Source organism: Mytilus edulis, chromosome 5 (assembly GCF_963676685.1).
Source record: "Mytilus edulis chromosome 5, xbMytEdul2.2, whole genome shotgun sequence".
Lineage (NCBI taxonomy): Eukaryota > Metazoa > Mollusca > Bivalvia > Mytilida > Mytilidae > Mytilus > Mytilus edulis.
The window spans coordinates 29,026,630-29,053,854 of NC_092348.1; the positions used below are offsets into that span (position 1 = coordinate 29,026,630).

At 30.6% G+C, this 27,225-nt stretch overlaps 1 protein-coding gene across 15 annotated transcripts in view; it reads left to right on the plus strand.

Moving 5' to 3' along the window:
* LOC139523369 (hydrocephalus-inducing protein homolog) overlaps nucleotides 1–27,225 on the plus strand; it is a 67,853-nt gene that overhangs the window by 3,458 nt on the left and 37,170 nt on the right. For 10 of the 15 annotated variants that reach the window (XM_071317291.1, XM_071317304.1, XM_071317288.1 and 7 more), the window contains 36 exons: nucleotides 405–539; nucleotides 768–967; nucleotides 1,316–1,440; nucleotides 1,963–2,164; nucleotides 2,784–2,910; nucleotides 3,383–3,882; nucleotides 4,393–4,460; nucleotides 4,870–5,209; nucleotides 5,475–5,658; nucleotides 6,555–6,671; nucleotides 6,965–7,221; nucleotides 7,692–7,826; nucleotides 8,049–8,193; nucleotides 9,824–9,936; nucleotides 10,274–10,424; nucleotides 10,827–10,964; nucleotides 11,435–11,563; nucleotides 11,966–12,304; nucleotides 12,718–13,068; nucleotides 13,791–14,138; nucleotides 14,470–14,784; nucleotides 15,118–15,305; nucleotides 15,679–15,952; nucleotides 16,319–16,510; nucleotides 16,823–16,969; nucleotides 17,372–17,611; nucleotides 17,936–18,038; nucleotides 18,263–18,349; nucleotides 18,691–18,711; nucleotides 19,867–19,998; nucleotides 20,405–20,563; nucleotides 21,020–21,262; nucleotides 23,119–23,279; nucleotides 25,339–25,663; nucleotides 26,020–26,161; nucleotides 26,558–26,638. In XM_071317291.1, coding sequence (XP_071173392.1) covers nucleotides 405–539; nucleotides 768–967; nucleotides 1,316–1,440; nucleotides 1,963–2,164; nucleotides 2,784–2,910; nucleotides 3,383–3,882; nucleotides 4,393–4,460; nucleotides 4,870–5,209; nucleotides 5,475–5,658; nucleotides 6,555–6,671; nucleotides 6,965–7,221; nucleotides 7,692–7,826; nucleotides 8,049–8,193; nucleotides 9,824–9,936; nucleotides 10,274–10,424; nucleotides 10,827–10,964; nucleotides 11,435–11,563; nucleotides 11,966–12,304; nucleotides 12,718–13,068; nucleotides 13,791–14,138; nucleotides 14,470–14,784; nucleotides 15,118–15,305; nucleotides 15,679–15,952; nucleotides 16,319–16,510; nucleotides 16,823–16,969; nucleotides 17,372–17,611; nucleotides 17,936–18,038; nucleotides 18,263–18,349; nucleotides 18,691–18,711; nucleotides 19,867–19,998; nucleotides 20,405–20,563; nucleotides 21,020–21,262; nucleotides 23,119–23,279; nucleotides 25,339–25,663; nucleotides 26,020–26,161; nucleotides 26,558–26,638 — 6,914 coding nt within the window. The remainder of the gene's footprint in view (nucleotides 1–404; nucleotides 540–767; nucleotides 968–1,315; nucleotides 1,441–1,962; nucleotides 2,165–2,783; nucleotides 2,911–3,382; nucleotides 3,883–4,392; nucleotides 4,461–4,869; nucleotides 5,210–5,474; nucleotides 5,659–6,554; nucleotides 6,672–6,964; nucleotides 7,222–7,691; nucleotides 7,827–8,048; nucleotides 8,194–9,823; nucleotides 9,937–10,273; nucleotides 10,425–10,826; nucleotides 10,965–11,434; nucleotides 11,564–11,965; nucleotides 12,305–12,717; nucleotides 13,069–13,790; nucleotides 14,139–14,469; nucleotides 14,785–15,117; nucleotides 15,306–15,678; nucleotides 15,953–16,318; nucleotides 16,511–16,822; nucleotides 16,970–17,371; nucleotides 17,612–17,935; nucleotides 18,039–18,262; nucleotides 18,350–18,690; nucleotides 18,712–19,866; nucleotides 19,999–20,404; nucleotides 20,564–21,019; nucleotides 21,263–23,118; nucleotides 23,280–25,338; nucleotides 25,664–26,019; nucleotides 26,162–26,557; nucleotides 26,639–27,225) is intronic. The other 5 variants (XM_071317293.1, XM_071317289.1, XM_071317298.1 and 2 more) reach the window with 3 other exon arrangements.

The following is a 27,225-nucleotide window of genomic DNA, read 5'->3' on the forward strand; positions in this document are numbered from 1 at the left end:
TCTCTGAAACCTCAAGTTAATATACATTAATTTAATGTTATATGCAAGCTGAGTTGATGCATATCATTTTATAGCAAAAGTTTAAAGGTAATCTGAATTTATTAGGTCATGGAGACTAAAATGATAAATTATATTACATTAAAATATCTTCTTCTACTGTTTGACTCATCATGGCCAAAAATGAAGTGAGTAGAGTCAAATGGCTGCCATGAAATTTTTTTTTGAACAACTAAAATAAGAAGATGTAAATACTGGTGACCTTCATGAATTAGGAAATATTATTAGTACAATGTATTGAACTTTGATATAACTAATTTTAATAGTCATGCAGGCACACAATAGTTAGTACTAACCATTTTACAACATAACATTATTAATGGACAGGTAATGTTTTGTTTTTTTAGGTACCTAGATTAGTAAAGGTAACACAAGCAGATTCCCCATACTTCAAAGTAATCAGTCCACATGATGTAGGACATAAAGTTGGACCAGGACTCCCAACAACATTCAGAATCCAGTTTAAACCAGAAGAAAAGAAGGTAATTTTATTATTTTTATGATTAAAAAAATCATTCATTTTATTATGATGACAATATGATAAATTGTTATATGCAACTAAAATAATGTTTTTTTTTCTTTTTTAAATTTTGGATTTGATTGTTAATAATCATTTCAACAATTTTTTCAAGTGCGTTCAAAGATATTATGACAACAGTATGAGAGTAAACAAATAATAATGAAATGAACTTTGATTTTATATGATTTAGGATTACAACCATGAGCTAGTATGCATAACAGAAAGAGAGAAGTTTGTGGTACCAGTCAGAGCTATAGGATCCAGAGCTGTCTTAGATTTCACAGACAACATCCACTTCCCACCTGGACCTGTTAAATATGCCCACTCTAGGACATACCTAGTTAGAAACATTGGAAACATGGAAGCCAAGTTTACACTGTCTACTGAAAAGTAGGAATTCTTTATCATTTTGAAACCATTTTTCAATGGGATATTATCATGAACCTAAAGTTGATATTGTTTATAGCAAAAGCTACATTCAATAAAAACATCAATTATTTTACAATTCTGTTTTAAAGATGCAATTCTGTTTTCCATACAACATGACTTTTTAAATGGTTTATTTCACCAATTAATAACATAAGCATTAGTATGTCAAATACTATATCCGCTGGTACCTGTTATGATGTCATGATAGTATGAATGTATTGGCAGATTTTCTGTAAGCATTTTCTGTATATTTTTGTTCACGATTCTGTTAAATATAAGTATTTTGCACATTCTGTTTTTGTACTTCAGACCCTTCTCAGTGACACCAGAAATAGGAACATTACCTGTTCAGGAGAGTATGCAAGTAACAGTAGAATATAATCCACAAAAAACAGGGGACCACAACTCTGAACTGGTTGTTAGCTATGATACAGGTAAGATTACAGAATATTATAGACAGAACGTCAGAAGACACCATTTTATATTATTCAAAGGAACTGTTTGTATCTTTACAATAGAAGTGGGTATATTCGTTTAACTCCCTCTTCAATTTTCCTTAACAAGTTCTGTATAAAACTATTTCACCATGAGTTTTTTTCCTGGATGGACAGTCACTGAGGTACACATATATTAGCTTAATTTATAATCATATTCCATGATTTATTTGCCAAGAACTAAATGTCTGTCTTCATTAATCACAGGTTTGTAAAAAGAAAAAGTTTTGAAACTTGACTGGCTCATAACCCTCCAAGGGAAGTAGCTATTACACAATTAGAATTATCATGATAATCTGATACTTCTGTTGTGAAATCAAAATAGGAAATCTATGAGATGAAATTTTCTAAATTAGTTTGGAAAATTGTTGGAAAACATAGCAGAAAAAAGATCAATGCTAGTTTACTTATTTGTTAATGCTCATGTACTTATAAAATGTTATTATTTTTATTTTTCTGCAGGAGAAAATGTATATATTAGTCTTTATGGTGCTGCACAGAATTCTAGTGTTAGACTTGACAAAAACACAATCAAAATGGAGAACACATATATTTCAATGGCCAATCAGAGAACTGTTACCATACACAATAGGTCAGATGTCATATGTCACTTCAGGTGGACAAAATATAATACACAGGAACAAGAGGATGAAGAAAAGGCTTTGTAAGTTTATATTTACAAAATATAATGTGTATAGCCTCAAAGGTTGTCCTCCTTCCAATTTATGATTTGTAACCCTATAGAAGTCATATCTCATTGTTGATAAATGAAGAGATTTCAGTTGAAGTTTGATTTTGGTTGCATGTATCCATTTCAAATCTGATTGCCTTATTTTTGTTATTTTACATAAAAACGACTTTCCTCATGCCATACTTGTGTGGATATACACAGGGTTTAAGCTAGGATTTTGAGGGCTTAAGTCACTTTATATCATATTTTCCCAGATAGTGACTTTTCTTAATAGATATAAGAAGATGTGATAAGAGGGTCAATGAGACAACCCTCCATCCAAGTCACAATTTGTAAAAGTAAACCATTATAGGTCAAGTACAGGCTTCAGCACGGTGCATTGGCTCACACCAAACAGCAAGCTAATTAGGGCCCTAAAAATGTCTAGTGTAAAACTATTCAAACAGGAAAACCATTCATTACATATACATATAAGAAGACACAAATCATAGCTTAATTAATTTATATTATCAAAATGATATCTTCTTCATATATTTAGAAATGATATTTAGATCACGATAAGTGAATGATGTACTGTATATATTTTCTACAGAGCCATAAGTGCAGTTCAGAGAGATGAGAATAATGACAAGAAAAGCTTCTGGGAGGAGGTTATGAAAGATCCTACATTACAAGACAAAGTATCCATTCTCACTCGAACATTCCACAATAAGAAAATGGTATGGATGTTTCTTAAAAAGATTTATCGGTGTATTAAAGACAATAAAGTAGAGATAAAGACAAATACTCAATTTGAAAATATAATAAAAAATCAACCTTATTTAGTTGATAGTACAACATTTTTCAAAGCATTTTAAGCAAATCAAGCAATTTGCAACTATATCAAGATAAGCAAAAGTATAGATAATACCACATTTTCAAAGCAGTGTAAGCAAACACAAATCAAGTTATTTGTAACTATTATTACTATATCAAGATGAGCAAACATTTAAACATAGTTTTAAGAATACAAATAAACATGTAATTTTTTTTTAGTGAATTAAAGTCACGTGCACTGTACAAGAAAGAAATGTTTGAAAAACGTAAATGAAGATCAGTGTATTGTCTGTATATCTCTCTGTGTATTTATTCCTAAGAAAATTGACCAGCAAATGAATTCCCCAACCGTACTTAATATTGCATTTTTTCCAGGTTATTGATAAAGACTCTATGTTGTTTGATGACCAAGAACTAAAAATAGAACCTGTGGAGGGTGATATCTGGCCAAACACATCATTTGACATCAATGTCATTTTCAAACCAAGAGAAGCTAGGAGTTATATATTATCAGCTTTCTGTGACGTTACTGGACGTGAGACATTTTTACCGCTGAGAGTAAAAGGAGAGGGAGTTGGACCAAGTGTGAAATTCTCCTTTGACACATTAGACTTGGGAAATATTTTCATTGGCTCTAAACATACGTATGAGATTATTCTAGCCAATCACGGTGACATTGATGCTATTTATAGTGTTTTACCGAAACATACAATATTTGGACCTTGTTTCACGTTTGATCCTTCAGAAGGAATTGTTATGCCAGGAGGTCATCAAGCTATTGCTATAAACTTTACTAGTCCATATCTTGGCGATTTTGAGGAAACATTTAGTTTTCAAGTCGATGGACAACCAGACCAAATCCAAGTCAAATTTTGGTAAGTTATATATTTTTATTAGAAATCCTCCATAAATATTTAACAATTATTTATTTGACTTATAATAAAAAAAAAGTAGGATATGTTTATTAAGACAAAGAATGTTATGGATTTACATGAGACAGTATCTTAAATATGCAGAGCAAAAACAAAAAAAACTTAAGCCTTTGATACTGTCTTCAACAATGAGCTTCAGTATGATCTTGGACAAGTTTTGTATGATATCATTATTAGTTTTAAACAATTAGGCATTGGTAGACTACATTCAGTCAGGTTTGCCGCGATATAGCCTTTTTGTGCTAATGCGGTGTAAAGCAACCAACAATCAATCAATCATTCAGTCAGGAAAATATAAATGGTCACTGATTTTGAGAATTAAGATATTTGTTTTTTACGAGCAACATATTTTCCTATTTATATAGACAAAAAAGTTTAAATGTACATCAAATTTTGGTGTTATTTTATATATAGGGACTAGATATTTATATATGTTTTGCTTTACATTTACAGTGGAACAGTAATAGGTCCAACATTCCAGTTTGATGTCCCTCGTCTCAAATTTGGAACTATATCATATGGTATTTGTTTTTTTCTTATTTTTCTATGAATGAGTTATTCAAAAAGTAATAATTTCATGTAAACCTTCTTTACATTATTATTTCAATCATAATTACAAATGTAATTGCAAGCTGCTTAAATCTGTACTGTAAAATGATGTGAACAAAACTGTCAAAGTATTAATTTTCAAAGGTTATAATTTCGGCTTGTATAAAATGTGTGCATCAACTAATTACTTTAATTGTTGCTGAGCATCAATGTTGTTCCTTTCTACAAATTATTTATGCATGGTATATTTTGACATATTAAAATTTATTGTGAAATACCTGAGTGAAAATTTCAATATTTACAATAATATAGCACAGAGAACCTGCAATGTTTTATTTGCTATAACTTTCCTCTTTACAAAATCTATTATATAATTTGTAGGTTTCTTAAACACACAGTCCTGTACCTTAATGAACACATCATTGGTTCCTATGAAGTTTACATTACGTGTACCAGGGGACGGCATAGCAGAGAGCATTTGTGGGACAAGTGATTTAGATAGCAACAGATCCCAAATGGGATCTCCCGCCCCTATTGCAACCAGAGCCGGACCACCAAAGGAATTTGAAATACTGCCAGAATCTGGAATACTTCAACCCCAGAGTGAAGTCAGAATCACTGTTAACTTTATCTCAAACACAATCAAGAAATATGAAATGAACTTAGTTGTTGATGTTGAAAATGTTGGAGAGGAAATCCTATCACTGCCAATTTATGCAAAGTATATACATTTCCTCTATATCTCTATTCATTATATTTTTTTATGTTAATTGTTGGTATTTTAAGAATATTTTACAACTTCCTTTACAATTATCCCATAAATCAGATCAAGAAATTAGTAAATTTACACTGAATTTAACAAATTTTTTCAGAAAAATATTGATTATTAAACAATTTGATCTTCTTTTGAGAACAAAAAACCAACACTGAATAGGTTTTTGGTATATTTAATAATAGATATTATAATATAATAATTTACATTACAGATGTGTTGTTCCACCAATAACAGTATTGAGTCCAATATTAGACTATGGAAGATGTTTCCTAAGACATCCATATGAACATTCTGTTAAGCTTCATAATGACACAGATTTACCAGCAAAATATGAACTTTTAACCCAATCTGTGAATGAAGATACTCCAATTACATACACAAGTCCTAAAATGAAGGTTTGTATTGAATATTCTAATATGACGTCCTTATTACGCTTTGTAAACAAAGCCGTGTTCTAATGAGCACAAAATATGTTTGACACATGCGCACCAACTTACTGTTTATATTAACGTTATTTCCATCGTTATCCTTTAAAATATATACATTTAAGCTGCTAACATAAACTTTTATTATATTTTTTTATGAAACAACATATATTTACCCTGCTCGTAGTTTTTAAACTTATCAAATTTGAAATGCAATGCACAGACTCCTCGAGGAGGAAACGGGAACAGCCAAACATTTTTACGGTAATTTCGTACGCTTCGACCTATAAAAATACTGTATTTGTCCTATTAGAATCGAAATAATTCCTTCATGTCATGCTCTATGCTCATTTTAACATGGGTAGGCATTATATTTGACCACATTTTACAACTCGCTAACGCTCAGTGTAAAATATCGACAAATATAATGCCTACCCATGTTAAAATGAGCATAGAGCATGACATGAAGGAATTATTTCTTAAATGACACTTTATGTACCTCAGACTGTCTAATTAGCCCAGTCTACTGCTGTAAATTGAGAAATTAAATCATGCCTTTATCATTGCAATTTTTGAAGAATGGACACAAATGGGAGATAAATTATTGCTATTTCATAAAAATCTGCATACATTTATTTATATGTATCAGATATCAGAATGCAAGTTCTTAGTATTGCTATTCTGACCCAGTTGTATCATTCCCATTAACAAAACCTTGCAATATTTTCTGAAGCAAAACAACTTTATTCACGATTAAGCAGACATAAATGAAATCAAGGTTCCTTGCAAGACACAACAGTTATGCAAGACAAATTAAAATTTCAATTCCAGTGACATGTTTTTAATATTGATATTTATTATTTTAGGGTATAGTTGAACCCCATTCCCTAACTGAAGTACCAATGATAATCCAATCCCAGATGTTAGATGAACAGGATATCATAGGACAGTTTGCCATATTTGGTAGTCCTGATCCACCACTGGTGAGTTATAGATTTTTTTACTGAATAAAAAGTGTTGATAATAACAAACTCATTTTTTTACTTTAAATTACTGCCATATTTGATTAGTGAAATTTAATGTTCTATGATCAATTATTGAAATAATGATAACCACACAGATTGTATTTCTTGTATTCCATATATTCATTTAATAAAAATGTTGTTATGTTCAAATATAAGAAGTGTTTTATAATGCAGTTTTAACATTTGATGTAGAATTATTGTCTTTGTTTTGAATTAAAATAGAAGATGATATGTTAATGTTCTCTTTACAGCCTGTACATATAGCCTGCATTGGTGAAGGACCTGTAGTACATATCTCCCCACAGGATATAGACTGGGGGATTATTCCTGTTCTCTCAGACAGACCTATGAAAGTTGTTTTATCTAATGAATCACTCATTCCTGCCAAGTTTACAGCACATATGGTCAGACCAAAATCTGCTTTCCGTGTTGAACCTCAAGAAGGTGAAATTGGACCAGAAAAAAGACTTGAGATTACAGTCACTGCTAACTTGGACGATTCTGTCAGGTAATTAGTGCACTAAACTTTTTCAAAAAAAGATGCAATTGAAAAACATTATAAATTTTTAGTTTTCTACTCTACAAATTCAAATTATTAAACTTGCACATAATAGTAAGGGGAGATAACTATAAAAATCAACTAAACGTTTAACCATGTTTTATTGTTTTTGCAATATTAAGCTTCTCAATAAGCAAAATTAGTGTTTGTCAAACTTCAATATATTTAATGAAATTTTTTTGATAAATTGTGTGGTTCATTTTTTTTTAATTTGTTATGTTTTTGTCAAAGGATCAAAGTTAATATTTTGTCAAAATTTTAGGAAAATAAAACGAGCCAAATTAATTTAAGTCAAGGTACTTGGTACCACCTTAACAGAAGTTAGACTTAAAATGTTAATACAATTTTACTAAACAGATAAAATTGAAATGCTGTAACTTATATATAATTTATTACATGACAAGACATATTTTTTTCAGATTCCAAGATAAACTACAAATAAATTTCATTGAGAGCCAAGTACGACAAATACCTTTAGTTGGTTATGGACAAGGAACAACTATAGTATCAGAACCAAAACTGACATCAACGTTTGACTTAGGACCAAACTTTAGGTAAATACTTATCAGCAGCTGATGAATTGAGCCTTATATATATTCTTGACAGTATTTTTTTTTTTATTTAATTGGTAGACTTAGAAAATTAGAATGAGTATTGAAAAAATTGAGTTAAAGATACAAAATTAATACTTTTGATAAATTTTTTATAACTATAACATACAAAATTAGTATATTTTGGATATCAACAAAATTGATTTTGATGACTATATTTTACAGTAATAGACCATTGAAAAAGACAATAATGTTGACAAACAAAGGGAGACGACACCAACAATTAGTTTGGAGTACAGATGGATTTCCTTCTCTTGGCAAGGGCAAGAAAGCTCTAGCAGAATACAAACCCCTCGACATGAAATTTAGGGTAAGTTTGTTAAATATGATACTGGAGCCTTACTATAGAATAGAAAACTATGTTCGAAATTTTATTTAGACTGTTTGGGCCTTTTATAATTGACTATTCATTAAGTGTTTTTCTCATTTTTGAAGGCTGTTTGGTTGTTTATAATTGTTTACATCCACTTTATTTTAACTTTGGTGGATAGTTGTCTCATTGGCAATCATACCACATCTCCTTAGGCCAACTAAAATTAATTAGTAGATTTTCATCCAAAGTTTTGAAAAAAATGGGGCGGGTGGGAGGATTTTATTTTTTAAATTTTATTCAATTTGAAACCTTCTTGTGGCGTGAACTTCATACATGTCATATATATGCAAGTGTTATAATTACAAAATTTAGCTTATACCATGTAAATGTTTAAACATGCATGTATAAAGAATCGTACATAAATCTTGAATAAACATCTCTGATTTGCAACGCGGACTGTTCTACATGCAATTGCTACTTTAGAAACATATTTTCAGCAAACATTAAAACCATGGAGAAATTCTCTATTCATTTGACTACCAACTCCAAATTTATTTTGCTCTCTAATTAAGCGATGGTTTGTAGTCCCCATAAACTTATGCAATTGCAATGGTATACAGCACAAGTATTATGAATGAAATGAACACTCAAACAAGTGCTGCAAGGAATAGTAAAGTTGGCACTTTTAAGATTCTCAAGTTATGCAAGAAGTGATGCATATATAATTACATTGTAAATGGTATTTTGTGTTTTCAAACAAAAACAATAGCCATAGGTAAATCTAAGGGTTTTCTAGTACACAATGTGTATGTTTGCCGACTTTTTGAACTCTTTTTTTTTCTACCAATTTGTTCCACGATTCTTAAACTTTGGAAATCATTCACAGCCCAAATTTGCTTACACAAAGTCAATGTATTATTAAATAAATCCACAATTTTCTGATGAAAGAAATCATATAAAGTTCCAATTTGTGACATACCGCGATTTGCGTTGGACACAGCGTATTTAATACTCGTAACCCGAAGATTCCAAGATTTCATGCCCTTCTGGTAATCTTTCTATATTCTCCGTAGATGATACTGTCATCATTGAGCAGCGGATTTTGTCAACATAATCGTTTTAAAGTACTCGAAACAAGAAATATGAAAACCGAAATTTTATAAACAGGAAGTTCGAATGAAACGAAATTATTGACGGTTACCGGTAACGGAAATGAACAAAATCCGGAAATCGTAAATTTTGCAAAATAAAAAAAATCGAGGCGGGACGATTTCAGAGGGGCGGGCGGGGATGAAAATCTATCAATTAATTTTAATTGGCCTTATATTTAAAGGACTTTAATATTGTTACAGTTAAATTTTTTAGGAAATACATAAATAATGGTCAGTGGTTGAAAATGATCAGCAAAGATGTTATTCTAGTTTTAAAATGCAGGAAACATGTATTTGTACAGAAGAAATAGAATGACATGTCAGATTTGAATTCTGAAATAAATTTTTCACAAGCTTATCAAGTTCAGACAACACTAAAATAAGATGGGCTAATTAGGTCTCTATATATATTACTACAAGATCGTGATGATGATTGTTTGATTGAACATGTTGTTATAAGTTATTGTTCTTTGTAGAATGTACCACCACCTCAAGAACCACCAAGACCAGTATTTAAAATAAATCCTAACAGATTTGATCTCCCACCAGGAACATCTATGGAAATGAACATTGAAGGCTTTGTTGAAAGGTCAGTAGTGTTTATACTTGGCAATAATTGGCATCAAGATAGCATATAATTTTGAAAATGAAATAAAGATGTTTGCAGTTTTAATAGAGAGTCAGTTATTGGAAATATAGGATTATTGACTGTATATACATACATTAATGGTTGTATACAAAGTATATAATTCTTCAAATTAAGATTTGACTTTATTTAATTCTATGCTTGAGTGTTTTGTAATTAAATTATAATGCATTTGAAATGGTAATTTTGTTGATGTTCCTAAATTAAATAAGTTTATTTCATGAAGAAAACCATGCATTCTACAGCAACTTTTTATGTAATTAACCTTTTTTGTTTGCAGTCCCAAGTATATTAAAGAGAGACTACTATGTCATGCCATCATTGGAAGACAAGGAGGAAAGGAACTGATCATGAGAGTAGACCTATCAGCTGACTTCATCAGCCCTCTCTTAGAATTCTCTACAAAATCTGTTTACTTCAGAGTTGACAAGGTATGGTTGACATTCTGAATTTAATCTTGATATACCTATTGAAGTAGATACAAAACTATTTAGCTTATATATTATTGTAGCAAACACATATTAGGGGTTAGGTGTTTATTGTCACTGTGGCCTGATGTGCTGTCCAATGATTATGAAATTTTCTGTTATACTTTCTATTTATGCCATAACAACTGCATGCAGTTTGATATATTGGTCAATCACTTTTATATTTGAAATTATTGTCCTTGATACGCATGCAATGTTTGCCAATGGAATTTTGCAAACAACACCCACACAATTTATAGCAATCTAGAGAAAAAATTAAACATAATAAGAGATATTGAGCGAATAGTATTTTTTGTTGTATCCACAATCTCTCATGTTTTGAATGAAATCTTTATCTATTTATAGAAACCAGATGATGAGTTATCCTTACAGACCAGAGAATTGAAGATCATGAATGTATCAACATTACCACTTACAACTGGTCTTAAATTAAAATATCCCTTCCAGATTATACAAGACGACGGGTCAGAAACGTCTGAAATGGTCAGTATTAGTGATAATATGTTTTGAATAACAATCTGTATTTGTGCAGTTTTCTCATATGTATAGATGTACTGGCTTTTAACTCTTTCATTGATAATTTAGCTTCAGTAACTGATTCTGATAGATAAACTATAGTCTATGATATATTACAATAACTTAGCTATTATAAACAACTTTAATTACTTTTTATATATATTTTATGTTTAGTAAAATGAATGGGTTTTTTTGGCAGTTGCAGTAAAAAATTACAGTTTTCAAAGCCTTTTAGATTTTTTTCTGCAAGTTCTGCAATAATTCAATTGATATCATTTAGAAATTTTTTACTTATCAGACTTGTCAATTATTTAAAATAGTGTGTAGATCTTTTAGATGTCTTTCATTGTTTTATGTATTGCTGGGTTAATGTCTCAATGATAAAATACCCCACATTTCCTTTTGTTCAGATAATTGATTTTGCTTTGTTTTTACAGGAAGTACACTTGGATGTTGGGAAGGCTTACATGTTGAGGATACAGTTCGACCCTGCCTATAAAGATGATCTACATATCAGAACTATTGATGAAATTTTACATGTTACTTATAAAGAACATCCTCATATTGTAAGATTATTTTTAGATGCTTTAAATTAATGATCAGGTTGAAAAGTTCAAACATGAAATTAAAACTTCAAAATTTATATGAATGATAATTTTTTTCATGATATTTTCTTAAATTATAAATATCACAGCTAATTTTGGGATCTTAATTCTGTCAAATAAGACAAGTTTTGATCAAGACAAAAACAAATGTATTAGAAAAAATAAATAAAGCTGATAATAAAGTATTCTTAAAATTATTTAAATTTGTGACATAGGTATGGTTATTCCTTAGAACTAATTTTACATTTTGAAATGTAATGATCTGAAATTTCAATTTGAAAAAGCCACAAACTTGATCTTTTATGATTGCTAGCTCAAATTTATTTAAAACAAAAAATTGACATAACATAACATTTGTTATAGGATTATATTGCACTAAGAGGAGAAGTCTACTTTCCCAATATAGACTTTGAGAAGAGTGTTGTAGACTTTGGCTGTATTTTGAATGACACAGAAGTGACAAGATACATTAACATTACAAACAACAGCCCTATGGAGGTCCACTACAAATGGTCCTTTTTGGTTGGGGACCAGCCTCTTACAGAGATCAGAGCCCCTGCTAAACCTACCACATTTTTGGAGGAGATTAAAGAGGAAGAGGATGCAGGAGGTGATGGTGACGCCAAGATTGAGGTTTTGGTCTCACAGCCGACTGAAGAGCAAATTAATGTTGATGAAAAATCAGAAGTTGAATCTACAAAGGTAATTTTTTTCAAATATCTCATTGCCCACCAGAAAAAAAAGATAAATAAGAACATAAGATTTAATAGTGAATTTGCTTGGTTTTCAGGATACAAAGAAAAAATCATTGAACTTTTTCAGTATATATATAATAAAGGATGTGGTATGATTACTAATGAGACAACTCTTCACAAGAGGCTGAATGACATATGCTATTTTTTACCTGAATTTTACCTTAAAACAAGCTCTATTAAGCTGAAGCATTCAAATAAAGTATGTATAAAAGGTTGTAATAACTTTTATATTCAGAGATGCAGAATGGTAATTTCAATGATAAACTATTGTATATAGCATATTTGCTCAATTTGTCAAAATTTATGACAATAGATAAACTGTACACAGACTTATCCTTTGATCCTTGTTGATAATTTTAGGAGGAAGACATTCCAAAAGAAACAGAGGAACCAGTCCAAGGCGAACAGGAAATCATCAAAGAACCTGAAACCCAAGATGACATCAGCGATAACAGAATGGCCCCAGATAGTCCTAGGGGTAGTCCAACTGGTGGTAGTCCCAGAGATGATGAGGACCAGTTAGAAAAGGGACAACTGGAATCCCAAGAGGCGCCAGAGGGAGGACTAGACAAAAATAAAACTGAAGACACAATGTTAAGTTTGGCTTCTTTGAGGGATATTGTTTATGAAGAAGATCCATTGAAGACAAACAGAGCTTTAAGTCAACTGCTTGAAGATACTGACACAGCTGAAGAAATTGGAATTGAAGAGGTAAATAATTTAATCAAAAACATTTGATAATTTATTCATGACTAAAGTTTTTAGCAAATTAAATTGAAATATGTAGAAAAGGAGAAGAGATGAAAAAAGATACAAATATACATGTTTACAGCCCTACACAGTCAATAAATGCTTTGTGTAGAAGAAATAATACATAAGTAAAATGATTTTTTTAAGTGACTTGTCAAATTGATTTCTATGTAGTAATGCATACAAACAACACTGAATCCACAATAATGAAAATATGTAAGTAGATAAGATAATATAGAAAAGAATGAAATATGATACAACTGGATGTGTTTAAAGCCTTACACAGTTATAAACACTGACATAAAAGATAGGAGAAATAATACATATAAACAATATATTTTAGGCACTGTGTCAAACTGTTTTTGTTTAACAAAAGTAACACCAGTTAAATCATACTTTTTATAAAATTGAGAATGGAAATGGGGAATGTGCCAAAGAGACAACAACCCGACCATAGAAAAAAACAACAGCAGAAGGTCACCAACAGGTCTTCAATGTAGTGAGAAATTCCCACACCCGGAGGCGTCCTTCAACTGGCCCCTAAACAAACATATACTAGTTCAGTGATAATGAACGCCATACTAATTTCCAAATTGTACAAATTATGCACATTTTATAATGCAATGTAGAAACTTTTGGTTCTATAGTGATGCATGGTTTTAATATAAATTGATTTTTTTCAGGTCTTTGACATTTTGCCACTTTATGGGTACTTACAACCTGGTGATACAGAACAAGTAACAATGACATTCTATGGACATGCACATATCTGGGGTCAAGTCAAGGCTATATGTGAAATTAAAGGAGGCCCAACTTATGAAATCATGCTGACAGGAGAGGCATCTCTGGTTGATTACAAGTTTGATTGTAAAGAGATTGACTTTGGTAAACAGATGTACGACCATGTGGCATCAGCAGAAATTAAACTTATAAATACAGGAAAAGTTGGTTTTGATTTCTGTGGTATTGGTATGGATCCTGCTCTAGCCAAGAAACCCAAGCCAGGATCACCTATTATGGTACCACATGCTGTAAGTTGTTTTTAAACTTGTCATATTTCATTTCCACCAAATATTTTAATGTAAAACATCCCTTACATGATGAATTTTGTTTAAGATTATAGATAAAAGTAGATGAGTGTTATATATCAATAGGTCATCAACCATCATATTCAAATTTTTGTAAAGGTTTAACTTATTTTAAGTAACATTGTACCAATAAGTGAACAAAATAATTATATCCCTTTCTTTGAGATGCAGAAGGGTATTTAGTGATGGGGAAGTCTATTGATCCCACTTTATATTGCCAACTGCTTTACTGCTCATGAACTGCTTAACAAAATTTTATTTGATTTCATTTTAGGGTTACATTGAACCAATGAGTGAGCAGACTTTGGTTGTTAAATATTTACCTGGTGCACCAGAAGACTTTAAGAAAAGTTTTGTCATCCAAGTGGCTCACTTTGAACCAGATGTGGTCACTATTAGTGGCACAGGAGTATTCCCCAGGATATCACTAGATCTTCCTCGTACTGTGGACTCAGAAGGACACTATGACCAATTGGTACAAAATGCCAAGGATAATCTAACTAAGAGTGGGAAGATCAAACTTACAGAGAGGGCACATACACCTGTTCTACCTTCCTCCAATAGATTGCAGCCTGAAATTATGGCTCAGGTAAAGTGAAAAAACAAAAAACAATATTTTTTAATTCATTAACTTTTAAATTTATTAAATCTTGTTCACAAATATCACAATTAGAAATGAAACAAAAAATTGACAATTGAATCAGACTCAGAAAAAATATTGTTTGACGTAATATAATGCCCTTTCATGATATTCTTTCTACTTCTGACTTTTAAATAAAACAAGTTAAAGAAAGCAGGAAAATTATTTTATTATTTGAATGCATATATTTTTTTTTAAATCCCTACATTATGTCCACATTTTAATAGTAACTTTGCCTTAATAATTTTTATGTATTTTGCACTTTTTTTGTTTATATTACAGGGAGACATTATTGCTCAGCCACATGAGATAGATATACAAATGGAAGTAGAGAATCTCACTGTCAAAGAATTCTCCCATGAACTTTCTCAACATACATCTCGGCCAGATCTCTATGATCCAGCACCTCCAGATAGTAATGAAAGTAGGGACACACAGACTGAACATAAACCAAAGAAGAAGAAACAAAAGTGAGTTCTTTTTCCTCTAGTTTCCTGGAATCCATGCCCTATTGACGGTGTGCTTGTTTGCTTTTTCATTTGTTTGTTCATAATTTTTGTACCATATTCTTCAGCTTGTGACTTTTAAAAGGAATGATTTGATATTAAGTGTGGGAATTGATAAAATTGAGTGGTACGATATGCGGTTTTAAGAATTGTTTTACAGTGACTTCCTATTTGAAGACACTTTGAAATTTTTTCATACATTAAATGTAAGCCAACTTATTTCATGATTAGCCCTTTCTAGTTCACTTAACGGCAATTTATGTAGTAAATTTTAATCTTTTTATAGAAGTTTTTATTTTTTTGTCAAAAACTGTATGAATACCTATTTATTTTACAGACCAAGGCTACCAGAGTATGTTTTGGACTTTGGATATGTGGTTCTGGGAACAGTAAAGGACCATATTGTGAAAGCCTCTAACACTGGATGGTCTCCAGTCTCATTCCAAGTAGAACATGATGACATTCATCACTATGGTTTCCATGTAGAGTTAGATAAAGTAAAGAACCTACCAGGAGCACCTGACCATGAGACGGTTGTATTCAATGTCAACTTTGACCCTCGTGGTGCTAACTTGTCACTGGGTTCTGTAGAGACTGTTGTCAATATAAATGTAAGTAGTCACATGACTTTAAGTGTTTGAATGGCATGTGTCTGATGAAATGGATTTTGTTTCTCTGTATTAGGCCTTTACATTTAGAGGTATCACTTTATAATTCTGAATTTTTCAATTGTTTTGATGTATTTTTCAAAAGTAAAGAGCATACATTTATCTTTTTCTATTAATTATATGCTGTATGGGTGGAGCGCTACACCCCCTTTTAACTTTGTGAAATAAAAAGTAGGTATGTGTTCAATATATCAATTAAACATTTTTAAAGTGACCTGATAATTTGAGTTGCAATATTTTACATAGCATTTTAAAGAGAAACTCTACTTTAAAAAATAACCTCCTTTTATCTCTAATTGACTTTTTCAGATTATCAATGGCCCTATTATTCCAATCAGACTAAAGGCCAATGTTACCATGCCAGATATGGAGATTTCTGAGGATACTTTGGATTTCTCAGATGTAAACTGTGGTGAATGTAAAGTCATTACTGTACAGCTATACAACAGCCAACATGTCAAATGTGAATGGAATTCTAATCCTACAGAGAAAGACAGAAAGGTTAATATCTAGATTGTTTGTACTGGTTTCTAGCTAGAATTTTCATGACAATGTATTTTGATTGTAACTGCTAATTGTTTTTTCAGTTTAATCATCTGATTTACATGCAAAAATTTGAAGATAAATATATTTTTTGAATAAGGATAATTATAAACATTAAGTGTTAACTTATACAACTTAAACAGATGAACTTTGTTAAATCAAACTGAACTGTATCATGTAGCGAAATATTTAAAGTCATTATGTCATGATATATTTAACAATGACTACTTATTATATCATTCATTATATAACAAATGTTATATGTTGTAGGCTGACAAACATGTCCCAATGCATTTAAGAAGGAAGATGAGAAATGAGAAACAGAAACCCAGACATTTTGAGATAATGCCTCCTACTGGTGTACTGATGCCAGGTCAAAGGCTAAATGTACAGGTTAAATTTATGCCTACTGAAGAGGTATGTCAAATGAATTTTTCCTCATGAACTTTGTATTGTAAAAAGGAAACACAACAGTTGTATGCATTTCAAATCAAACCTCTCATTCAACCAAACTGTATGAACAGCGTTTGACTTTACAAAATAATGAATAACGCCAAAAACAACAATGGTCTAAATGCTCTTTTTTGGGGAACAATAATAAAAAACTATATTGAGGTGACTAATACAATCCTGGGTATTCGAGTTAGTAATAAAATAGACCAATTATTCTATGTAAATTTTCATTCACAATTTGAAATTTAAAAAAAAATGCAAAGTAGTCACCTTCAAACACAAATCCTGTATTTTTTTAATAACTATGGCAACCCTGAAATGCATATAGGAAACAATATCTTTATACAATTATTTTTCTCTTTCTAGAAATTCTATGAACAAAGAATTCCGATTAGAATTGCTCAGAGTAGTCAGAGAATTTTGTTGTTGTGTAGAGGTCAAGGACTTGAGCCAAGGTTAGAGTTTGAGAAAAGTCTGGTAGAATTTGGTCCTATTCTACCCCACAGTGTTGGAGATGAACAAGAAATCACAATAAAGAATCCTTGTTCTTATCCAATCGAATTCTATAACTTGGAGTTCGATTCACAGTATTTAGAAGAAGAAAAGGTAATTATTCTGTCATATTCATATGTATATACACAGTACTCCATTTTATATCATGATTTGTTACTGTTGCTCTTGTTTTTTTTCGTCCAAAAAAAGTAAAAAAAAATATTTGTCAAAGCTCTCTTCTGATATCAGGTTAATTAGTGATAAATAAGAAATACCTTAATTTAGTCACAATTGATATGAAAATAGTGGAATCATTTTAATTTAGGATTTAGGAGTTGTTATATTGTTTAAACATATAATTTCAAAGTTATATTTGCTATTGGATATATGATGAATTTGTTTTGAAAATGATAAAATTCTAAATGTTAATTAATTCAGGTTTTGAGGTTAATGAAAGGTTACGATGAATACAACACCATCTTACTTCCTCCAAGAAATTCAGGAGATAGGCTTCCACACGAACTTCTAGATTATTATGATGGTAAGCTATCTGATTTTACACATATTTACATATATATATTTATTAAAAAGCTATTTAAATCAGTCTTGTAGTATTTTTTTCCAGAAGTTATAATTCAATGTTCATTAGTTCAAATACATAAATTGAGATAGAGAAATGATTTTTTGAAAACATATGGGGATGTATTCACTTTTGAATAAAATTTTGGAATCTATCATGTAAACAAAGAAATTGTACTATTGTAGAACAAATGAAGAAGCTTGAGGAGTCAGAACGTGCCAGAAAAGAGGCTCTTGAGGCTGCTGAAGCTGCTCGTAAGGAACTGGATGATGGTAATATTTTTTTTTTATTTTAACAGTAAAAACATGCTTCTTTTGAAATGTTTCTATGGTTTCATTTTCTGTTAGAATCTGCAATTTTACCCATTCTACTGTTGATCAAGAAAGATCAGTTACTCAAGTTTTCTTTTTTCTCTTAATTTCTTTAAGCTACTTCCATTATAATTTTTAAATTGTAATATCTGGCGTTATACTGTTCTTATAATTGTGTTCTTTCCATATGTAATATCAATTGTTTTGGACAATTTTTATTATAATTTTTACTGATAGCATATATAAAGTAAATTGTAACCATATTTTTTAACATTTTTTATTGTTTTACTTTAATCTCTAAGCGCTTTCAGTGAAACATATAGGTAAATGGGTTGTATTTTATTTTATTGTATCTGTCATTTTATTATAAACGTTTATTATTGTTCTTAGCATTGGAATTAAAATTATTGTATTGAATATTTTATGCATGAGTTTTTAGTTAATTTCTTGAATATTTAACTAAGTTATAACAAATAAAATTGACTGAATTTTAACTGTGCTGTGATCCTTTGATTTTTTGTTAAAATTAAAAATAATGTGAATTCTTACTTAAAATATGATTTAATTATGAATATAGGAAGTTATTGGACATACATCAGTTTGTAGGTTATTTTCCAATAAAGCAGCAACCCAACAACCAAATAGAATTAAATATAAAAGACATCTGTCGTTTTAAAGTCTGTACTTTGTTACTGTGAGTTTCCAAATACAATAAGAATGCTTATCCAGCCTTATTAAATCATTTTTGTCGAGCTTTTGACTTAAGTCGAAAAAGCGAGACATAGCGATCCTACATTCTGTCGCCGTCTGCGTCGTTGTTGGCGGCGGCTTCCACAAATATTCACTCTGTGGTTAAAGTTTTTGAAATTTTAATAACTTTCTTGAACTATCCTGGATTTCTACCAAACTTGGACATAATAAGCTTGTTTATGATCATAAGATAGTATCCAGGAGTAAATTTTGTAAAAATAAAATTTCATTTTTTCTGTATTTTGCTTATAAATGGACTTAGTTTTACTGCCAGGAAACATTACATTCACTCTGTGGTTAAAGTTTTTAAAATTTTAATAACTTTCTTAAACTATCCTGGATTTGTACCCAAACCTGGACAGAAGCTTGTTTATGATCATAATATAGTATCCTGAAGTAAATTTTGTGAAAAACAAAATCATTTTTTCCCTTATTTTACTTATAAATGGACTTAGTTTTTCTTCCAGTTAACATTACACACAGTCTGCAGTTAAAGTTTTAAAAACATTTTTAAGGTTCTAAAACTAGCCTGGATTGTTACCAAAAATGGACAGAAGCTTCTGACAATCAAAGGATAGTGGAGAGGAATATTTTTATTGATTTTTTTCATCATTTTTTGTTGAGTGTGTGATAAACAGCAAAAGTAGGTGAGACACTGGGTTCCGCGGAACCCTTACAAATTTTTTATTTTGCTTATCCAGCCTTATTAAATCATAGTTTATTTACAGGAGAGGGTAGTGAAGGTGATGATAAGGATGATTCTGATGAGAGAACAGAAGCTGCTCTTGGTACATCACGTCTGGGGTCAGAACCAGCAGGAGATCTTTTAGATTCAGCAAGGAAAGAAGAAAGTGATGAAGGTATAAACACTGTTGTGGGAAATTTTTATCTGCTAAGAAAATTTGCAAACAAATCATTTTTTCTAGAAAAATAGAACACAGTTCTACAGTTCTTATTTTATACCAGTCTTGTTTGTATATGACTCAAGTATTCCAGTGTGATGGATAGCATCTGTTATTTGGTACCTGTAGCTATCAAACTAGAAACATGAGGTTAACACAAAGCAACGTCAACAAAAAAGTTGCCCTTTTTGATGTATTTTCTTCTAATGTAAAATAAAATAATTTATATAATTGTTATTTTTCAATGAAATAGAAATAAAACCACATTCAAAATTAATTAAACATGAAAGACCTTTTCATAGTGAAAAAAGTTAAAAAAAATATTTTTTGAATATATTAAACTTATTGATATTTGCATTTTCAGCACAAGACTCGGCTAGCAGTATAGGTGTAGGAGAACTAGAGATAACACCAGTATCAGCTGCCATTGCTAGACATCTAGGTATTGATCTGAGTCCAGAGGGGAAAGCAGCTCGTAACAGGAGGGGTATTTGTGTCATTGTACATGGAGCTCCTATGTCAGGTAAGCATATATTATAAACTGTAAGTTCAAAAGTGTGTATGTATATATATAATTTTGATTATAAAACAATAGAAGAGAAAGTAAAATCAGAAAAAATATCTTTAAAGAATGACCTTTGATTATGAATATTTCTTGCTATATTAAAGGAACGACTACATAGACTCATATTTCAAACAGTGCACTTGTACATTGTAAATGACCAATGGTGACCTATAGTTGTATACACCAACGTATAGTGGTCATTGGTGTATATTAGTCTAATAGGTACTCACACAATATCTCATTATTTAGGCGGCTTCCTTGGCTGTGTAGTCTAGGTAGTCATCATTATAGAATAAGAAAATCTACATTAGAACCCTGAAAATTGGATGCTACACAAATCAGTACTTTATTTGATTCAACGATGGAGTTTCTCTATAGTATTTCACTTTAACAATTTGCTATATTTCATTGAAGGAAAAACAAGTACAGCTATTTCATTAGCTAAAAAATATGAAGCTGCCATTTTAACAGTAGACCAAATAGTTGTTGATGCTATATCCAGTGGTAATACACCCTCTGGTATGAAGGCTCGTGCTCTATGTCAGGAGGCAGCCAGAAAGAGGCTTGAAGAGCTTAAATTATTAGAAGGAGATGAAGCTGAAAAGAAACCTGGTGGTCTTAGCATTGAGCAACTGACAGCTCACACACAGGGAACAAGTATGTATACATATACAACACATTACAATTTTAGAAAGAGATGGGTGATATAAGTGGAACGCTGTAAAACAAATTTGATGTCTATGTAGAAATTTGAATTTGAATTATTTTATTTATTGTGAGAGAACTATTGCAGATTACCAGCCAATAAAATGTGTTTTATTATATTATTATGCTTCAAAGTGATATATTTATTTTAAAGATTTTATCAAAGCTAAAGATGGAGCATAACTGATTTGTAATTCAGCAGACATTTCATTTTAAAATCTACATCACATGAAGTGATGATCATTTTCATATTCATACTCAAAAGCATGTTTCTTTGGAATCTATAATATTGAAGAATTTTCTAATGATTTATAAGTTCTGTCTTGCAGATTTGTAGCCCTAAGACTCCTGTGCTACTAAATGCATGTAAATTTCTATATATTAACCAGAGAGTGAATTATTTAATATTCTACTAATTATGATTTGAGTACCCAAATTTGTGAAAGTTTCTTGTATGCTTTCTTTATTTGTTTGGAGCATTGCTTATTGAAATATTTGCATGTGGCTTTGTTGTTAAACAGACTAAGATTGTAATTTCTGAAAATGAAATTTTGGAATTTGATGAAAGATATCTTTTAACAGTTATCTCCCCATTAAAATTCAATTTTAACTGACATAGGATTTTTATATGCATAACATGCTAACACTTAACAAATATGAATGAATAATAGCATGCTGTGCACTTAACTTATGTCTGATCATTAAACATGTTTTGTTAGAGAAATCATTGTTTCCTTAAAAAATATAATTTGTTATTTGACTTCTGTCGGTTCTGAGATCTCCAACAGGAAAATTAATTAAAATGATTGAATATTCTAATTTTAATGCATATTTTACACATTACTTACATGATAATGGTAGTTCTGGGGACAAAAACTCCCTTACTGCTTTTGAAGATCAGTAACCCTATTTTCCTTTGATTTTTTAAAAGCTACAACAGATTTTATTTGAATTTTGTATGATATTGTCTGCAAACCTTTCACATAATTGTGTTTATCCGTATGGAATCAGAAGAAATAAGGGAATTTTCAAAAGCTGTAGCTTAAGTATAGATTTAAAACACATATATTTTTAATTCTACCACTTTCAGTAAAACGTAAAGGTAAATTGAGAATAATTTCTTGTGTTTGTTATTCTTTTAATGTTCAATTTTGTTATAGGCGTTTGTATTTAATTATTTGAATATATTTTTTGCATGAGTTCACAGTTCATTTATTGAATATTTCACTTAGTTCTAACACTTAAAAAAGAAATGGACCATAAAATTAAATTTTCTGACAATGAAAGCTTTTACTACCGATTTAAACAATCTAACCAGAACCATAATCATTATCACATGTTCATCATAGTCACATGACTAATTTTGTATTGTTTTGTTGTATTTACATCACATCATTTATTGTATTTTAGTGTTTTCCAAACTTGAAATGAAAGAAATGCAACTTTCAATTGAACCTTACAACTCTGTCTTTTTACTCATAAATTTGTGTACAAGAGTATTTGTGTAGTAATAATTTGTTTGTTTTTACTTTTTTGCCCCAAAAAAGATTTTAACTAACCGCATTTACAAATATCCTTTTTTGGTAACATGCACAGAATATATGGGTACAACAATTGTCAAAATACTTCCAAAAGGCAAAAACATTTTTTTTTTTAAAATTTGAATATTGTTTGAATTTATTGTATTCTGAAAAATTGAGTAAAGCACCATGTCCTATTCTATTGCCAAGGAAAACACTAGATGCATTCACACAGTTTATTAGCTTGCTTCACTTAACACTTGTGTTGTCTTCTCTTGCCTTCCATAGCCAGTAGCATTGGAGTCCCACAGGCTACCTCTGTCATTTCCAATCGTAAAACAAGTACCGTTTCAGACGTGAAAGGAAAAGATAAACACCACCAGGGAAGCTTAGCTGGAGCAAAGACTGGTATCAACACATCTTCCATTGATGGAGCAACTGGAAGTCAGGTAACATAAAATTAACAACCAGATATTATTTATCTCATTCTTGGTACCATGAAAGATGTAAGAAATAATTGGGTTGAAAAAAAATAGTATTACATTATCTTTAAAAACTCGAATAAAAAGTAAAATAACAAAAATACTGAACTCCAAGGAAAATTCAAAACGGAAAGTCCCTAATCTAATGGAAAATCAAAAGCTCAAACAAGTCAAACGAATGGATAACAACCGTCATTTTCCTGTCTTATAAAGCAAGACATGAATAATTACCATTATTATTTGAGCATATTTTTAGTTTCAGGGGATAGAATAACTAACTTTTTTTTTTGGGGGGGGGGGGGGGGGGGGCTTTGAATTCCAAAAGAAAGAAAGTCTAGAAATTTAAGAAAAAATTATTATTAAAGAATTGTGATTAGATATAAGAAGATGTGGTATGAGTGTCAAACCTAAAAATTTGTAATTAGTATACATTTATTTTGACAATTTACCATCAAATCATGTTTACCATTGTTTATTAAACCTCATTATCAGATGGGAAGTAGAAGTCATATAACCACAGAACCCAGTACCAAGCCTAGTAAAGGCCGTGGGGAGGTACACAGTGTGAAATGTAGAAGCATATTTATATACATAAGATCTAACATTTTGGAAACTATTGCTTACCTTTTTTTCTTGAAATTTGACGTAAAACAATGTTTTAAAAATCTTCTTATACTTACTAGATGTTAGTTTCCAAAGTGTTTTATAGAAGAGATAGTATTATTACTTTAGTTTTTATAAATGATAACTTATGTTCAGTTTATGCAATATCAATTTTTTTCCCCACTTTTATTTGAACCCTAGAAGTGTGCCTATTTGGTTTGCAGTTTTGCATTATTTTGTTTTTTGTGAAGCAGGTTAACATCATTCATTTTTATCTACTTTTTATGTTGAATAGTGACATCATATATTACGCATGTTTCCATTTTAGTTTTTTCGCATGAGTTTGATTTAGATTGGTTTTATTATTGTTTTAATAAATAGAAAGATTATGTGACCCTTGATTGACCCAATGAAATTAAAAAAATATATACAGATTCAACATAGACTTATTTTAGCAGCATTCCTATTTAGCTAAGGAAATAGATTTTGATCTTTAGAACCATTGGTTGAAATATGATTTGAGTAGGGTGCATGAACAATTCAATTAAATTTCTTCAGCATTGTTCACAATAATTTTAATCATAAGTCTATTATTTACATAACATGGTTTTTGTAAAGGAGATTCATTTGTTCTTCAGTTTTCAAATCTCAACTAGTTTTGTGTTGTCTGATAATTGAATAAAGATAAGTCAAAATTAGAACATCTTTAATATTTTCTTTGGATTGATTATGATATTACCTAAAAAAATTTACTTGTATGTAAAATGATAAGATTTAAGCTGATGTGATGAATTTCTTATTAGCAATGTCATGTTATCTGTGCTTTTGACTTTAGTGTGTTTTAGAATTTGATTCTGATAGTGCTTGATTTAAATACACAATTACAAGATGGTCATTACCCCTTTTTTCAACCTATCAGTTTTATTCATTTTGCCAAAAAAGGGGCATAGGGTTGTCTCTAAGGCAACATAAAATTGAGAATGGAAATGGGGAATGTGCCAAAGAGACAACAACCCGACCATAGAAAAAAACAACAGCAGAAGGTCACCAACAGGTCTTCAATGTAGCGAGAAATTCCCGCACCCGGAGGCGTCCTTCAACTGGCCCCTAAACAAATATATACTAGTTCAGTGATAATGAACGCCATACTAATTTCTAAATTGTACACAAGAAACTAAAATTAAAATAATACAAGACTAACAAAGGCCAGAGGCTCCTGACTTGGGACAGGCGCAAAAATGCGGCAGGGTTAAACATGTTTGTGAGATCTCAACCCTCCCCCTATACCTCTGGCCAATGTAGAAAAGTAAACGCATAACAATACGCACATTCCTGAATGTACCAGACCTTAAAAATTTTGGCTATGCTGGAACACTCACATCAACAAGTTAATATATACTCATTTTGTCACAAATTATTTCAGGTACCTAGCAGCCCTCCCCCTCTTGCTGCCCCTATTGCAAGAAGATTAAGTGTAAGTGCCAGTGTTGCTGGAGAGGAAGGCCTGATGAGCTGTGTTCTCCCAGAGGATCTGTTAGTAGAGATATTATCTGAACGACTCCAGCTCAATGACTGTCACCGTGGAGTAGTGTTCGATGGACTTGAGACATTGTTTGCTCAGAATTTATATACCACAGCTCATGCTATTCTGAGATCATTGAACAATAGGAGATTTATTTACTTTATATCACTGAAATTGGATTATGCTAAATTAAAAGAACAAGAGAAGAAATCTCAGGAAGAGAAAGGTAAATTGTTTGTAGAAATTGTAGTTTTTCAAAGCAATAACATATTCTTGTAAGAAAAAAAAAAATAGATTAACATTAACAACTTTTTTGTAAAGATTTGCTGTCTAATCATTTTCAAACAAACCACAATTTTCTTAATGTATTGATTCAAGTATGTGTTTCATTTTAAAAGTTATTCCCATGTAAAATGCATAGTTGAAACAATATGAAAAGATCTTTAAAAGTCCTCTCTTTACTGCAATTAGAGATCAAATGTTATAAATACTGTAAAATAAGCATACAATTGATACATTGTAAAATAAAAGTTACATTGCTGAATTTTTTATAAGTTTAACTTTCTCATTCTATTTTTACAGAGAGGAATGAACGTTTGAAGGAGGAGCAGGATCGTATACGTTTGGAGGAAATGTCAGAAGATGAATATGATGCTCTCTCAGAAGAAGAAAAAGCTGCTGTGGATAGGAAGAGACTTGATATAAAGAAAGAAAGAATAAGAAAGTATGTTGTACATGTATTGAAATTGAATTGATACATATGTTTGTACATGAAAATAATGATAAGAGAAATACATTTAAAGAGGGGAATAGCATCATTTTATATGAATAAAAAGATGTGTTGAAAATTTTCCTGATGGTATTGTACAACTATGTGTTTATTTGTTATTTGTGTAAATATCATATTAATTTGTATTTCACACATGCTATATCTTATATATGTAATATATATTATTGTAATATCTTCTCTGTAACTATGTATTTGGTTTATGAGAATAAAGATCATTCATTCATTCATTCATATATTTTTAGATGCATGTTAAGATCAAACTATATACCAGATACCAAATTCTGTTGATTTATGATAGCGTTTTAATTGTATTCTATTTTATATTTTCAGAGAGATGGAAGAAAGAATGGAAAGAGAACGTATCGAAAGAGAAAGAGAAGAGGAAATCAAAAGAATTCAAGATGAGGAAAAGTAAGCTTTTAAAATTTAATTTAACTACTTGTTTTATTGATAGGAGTTATTGTCATGCATCAAGTTATTAGAAATGTACATTATCAATGTTTTTTTGAAACCTGAGATTACTGTAAATTATTTCCCTTAAAGAAATAAATCGTCTAAAAATTACTTGCTGATGGTAAATTCTATTCAGATTGTTACATGAGCTATGAAATTAGTGTAAATCTATTTAAATTGAAAGATTCAAGAGGGGTGGTGGGGTGTAGGAGTCCTGATCCCGAAATCCTGAGGTCCCGAATTTAAATAAATTTAAATCCCAACATTCAGAAATTCGTAAAAAGAATTCCTGGATCCCAAAAGGGTTAATCTCGAAATCCCGAGCTTAAAAACACCCAATCCCGGAGTCCTATCCCCCCCTCATTCAGGCTGACCTTTAGGTATATTAAGTCTAGTCACCTGAATTAAACTGTATAACCTTAGGAATTTGATTTTCAACAGTTAACAACTTTTTAAATAGTTATCTACACACATGTTTTAAAAAATTGTAACAAATTTTGTTTTAACATATGAGTGATATTTACTGCAACAAAGAATCTGTATGA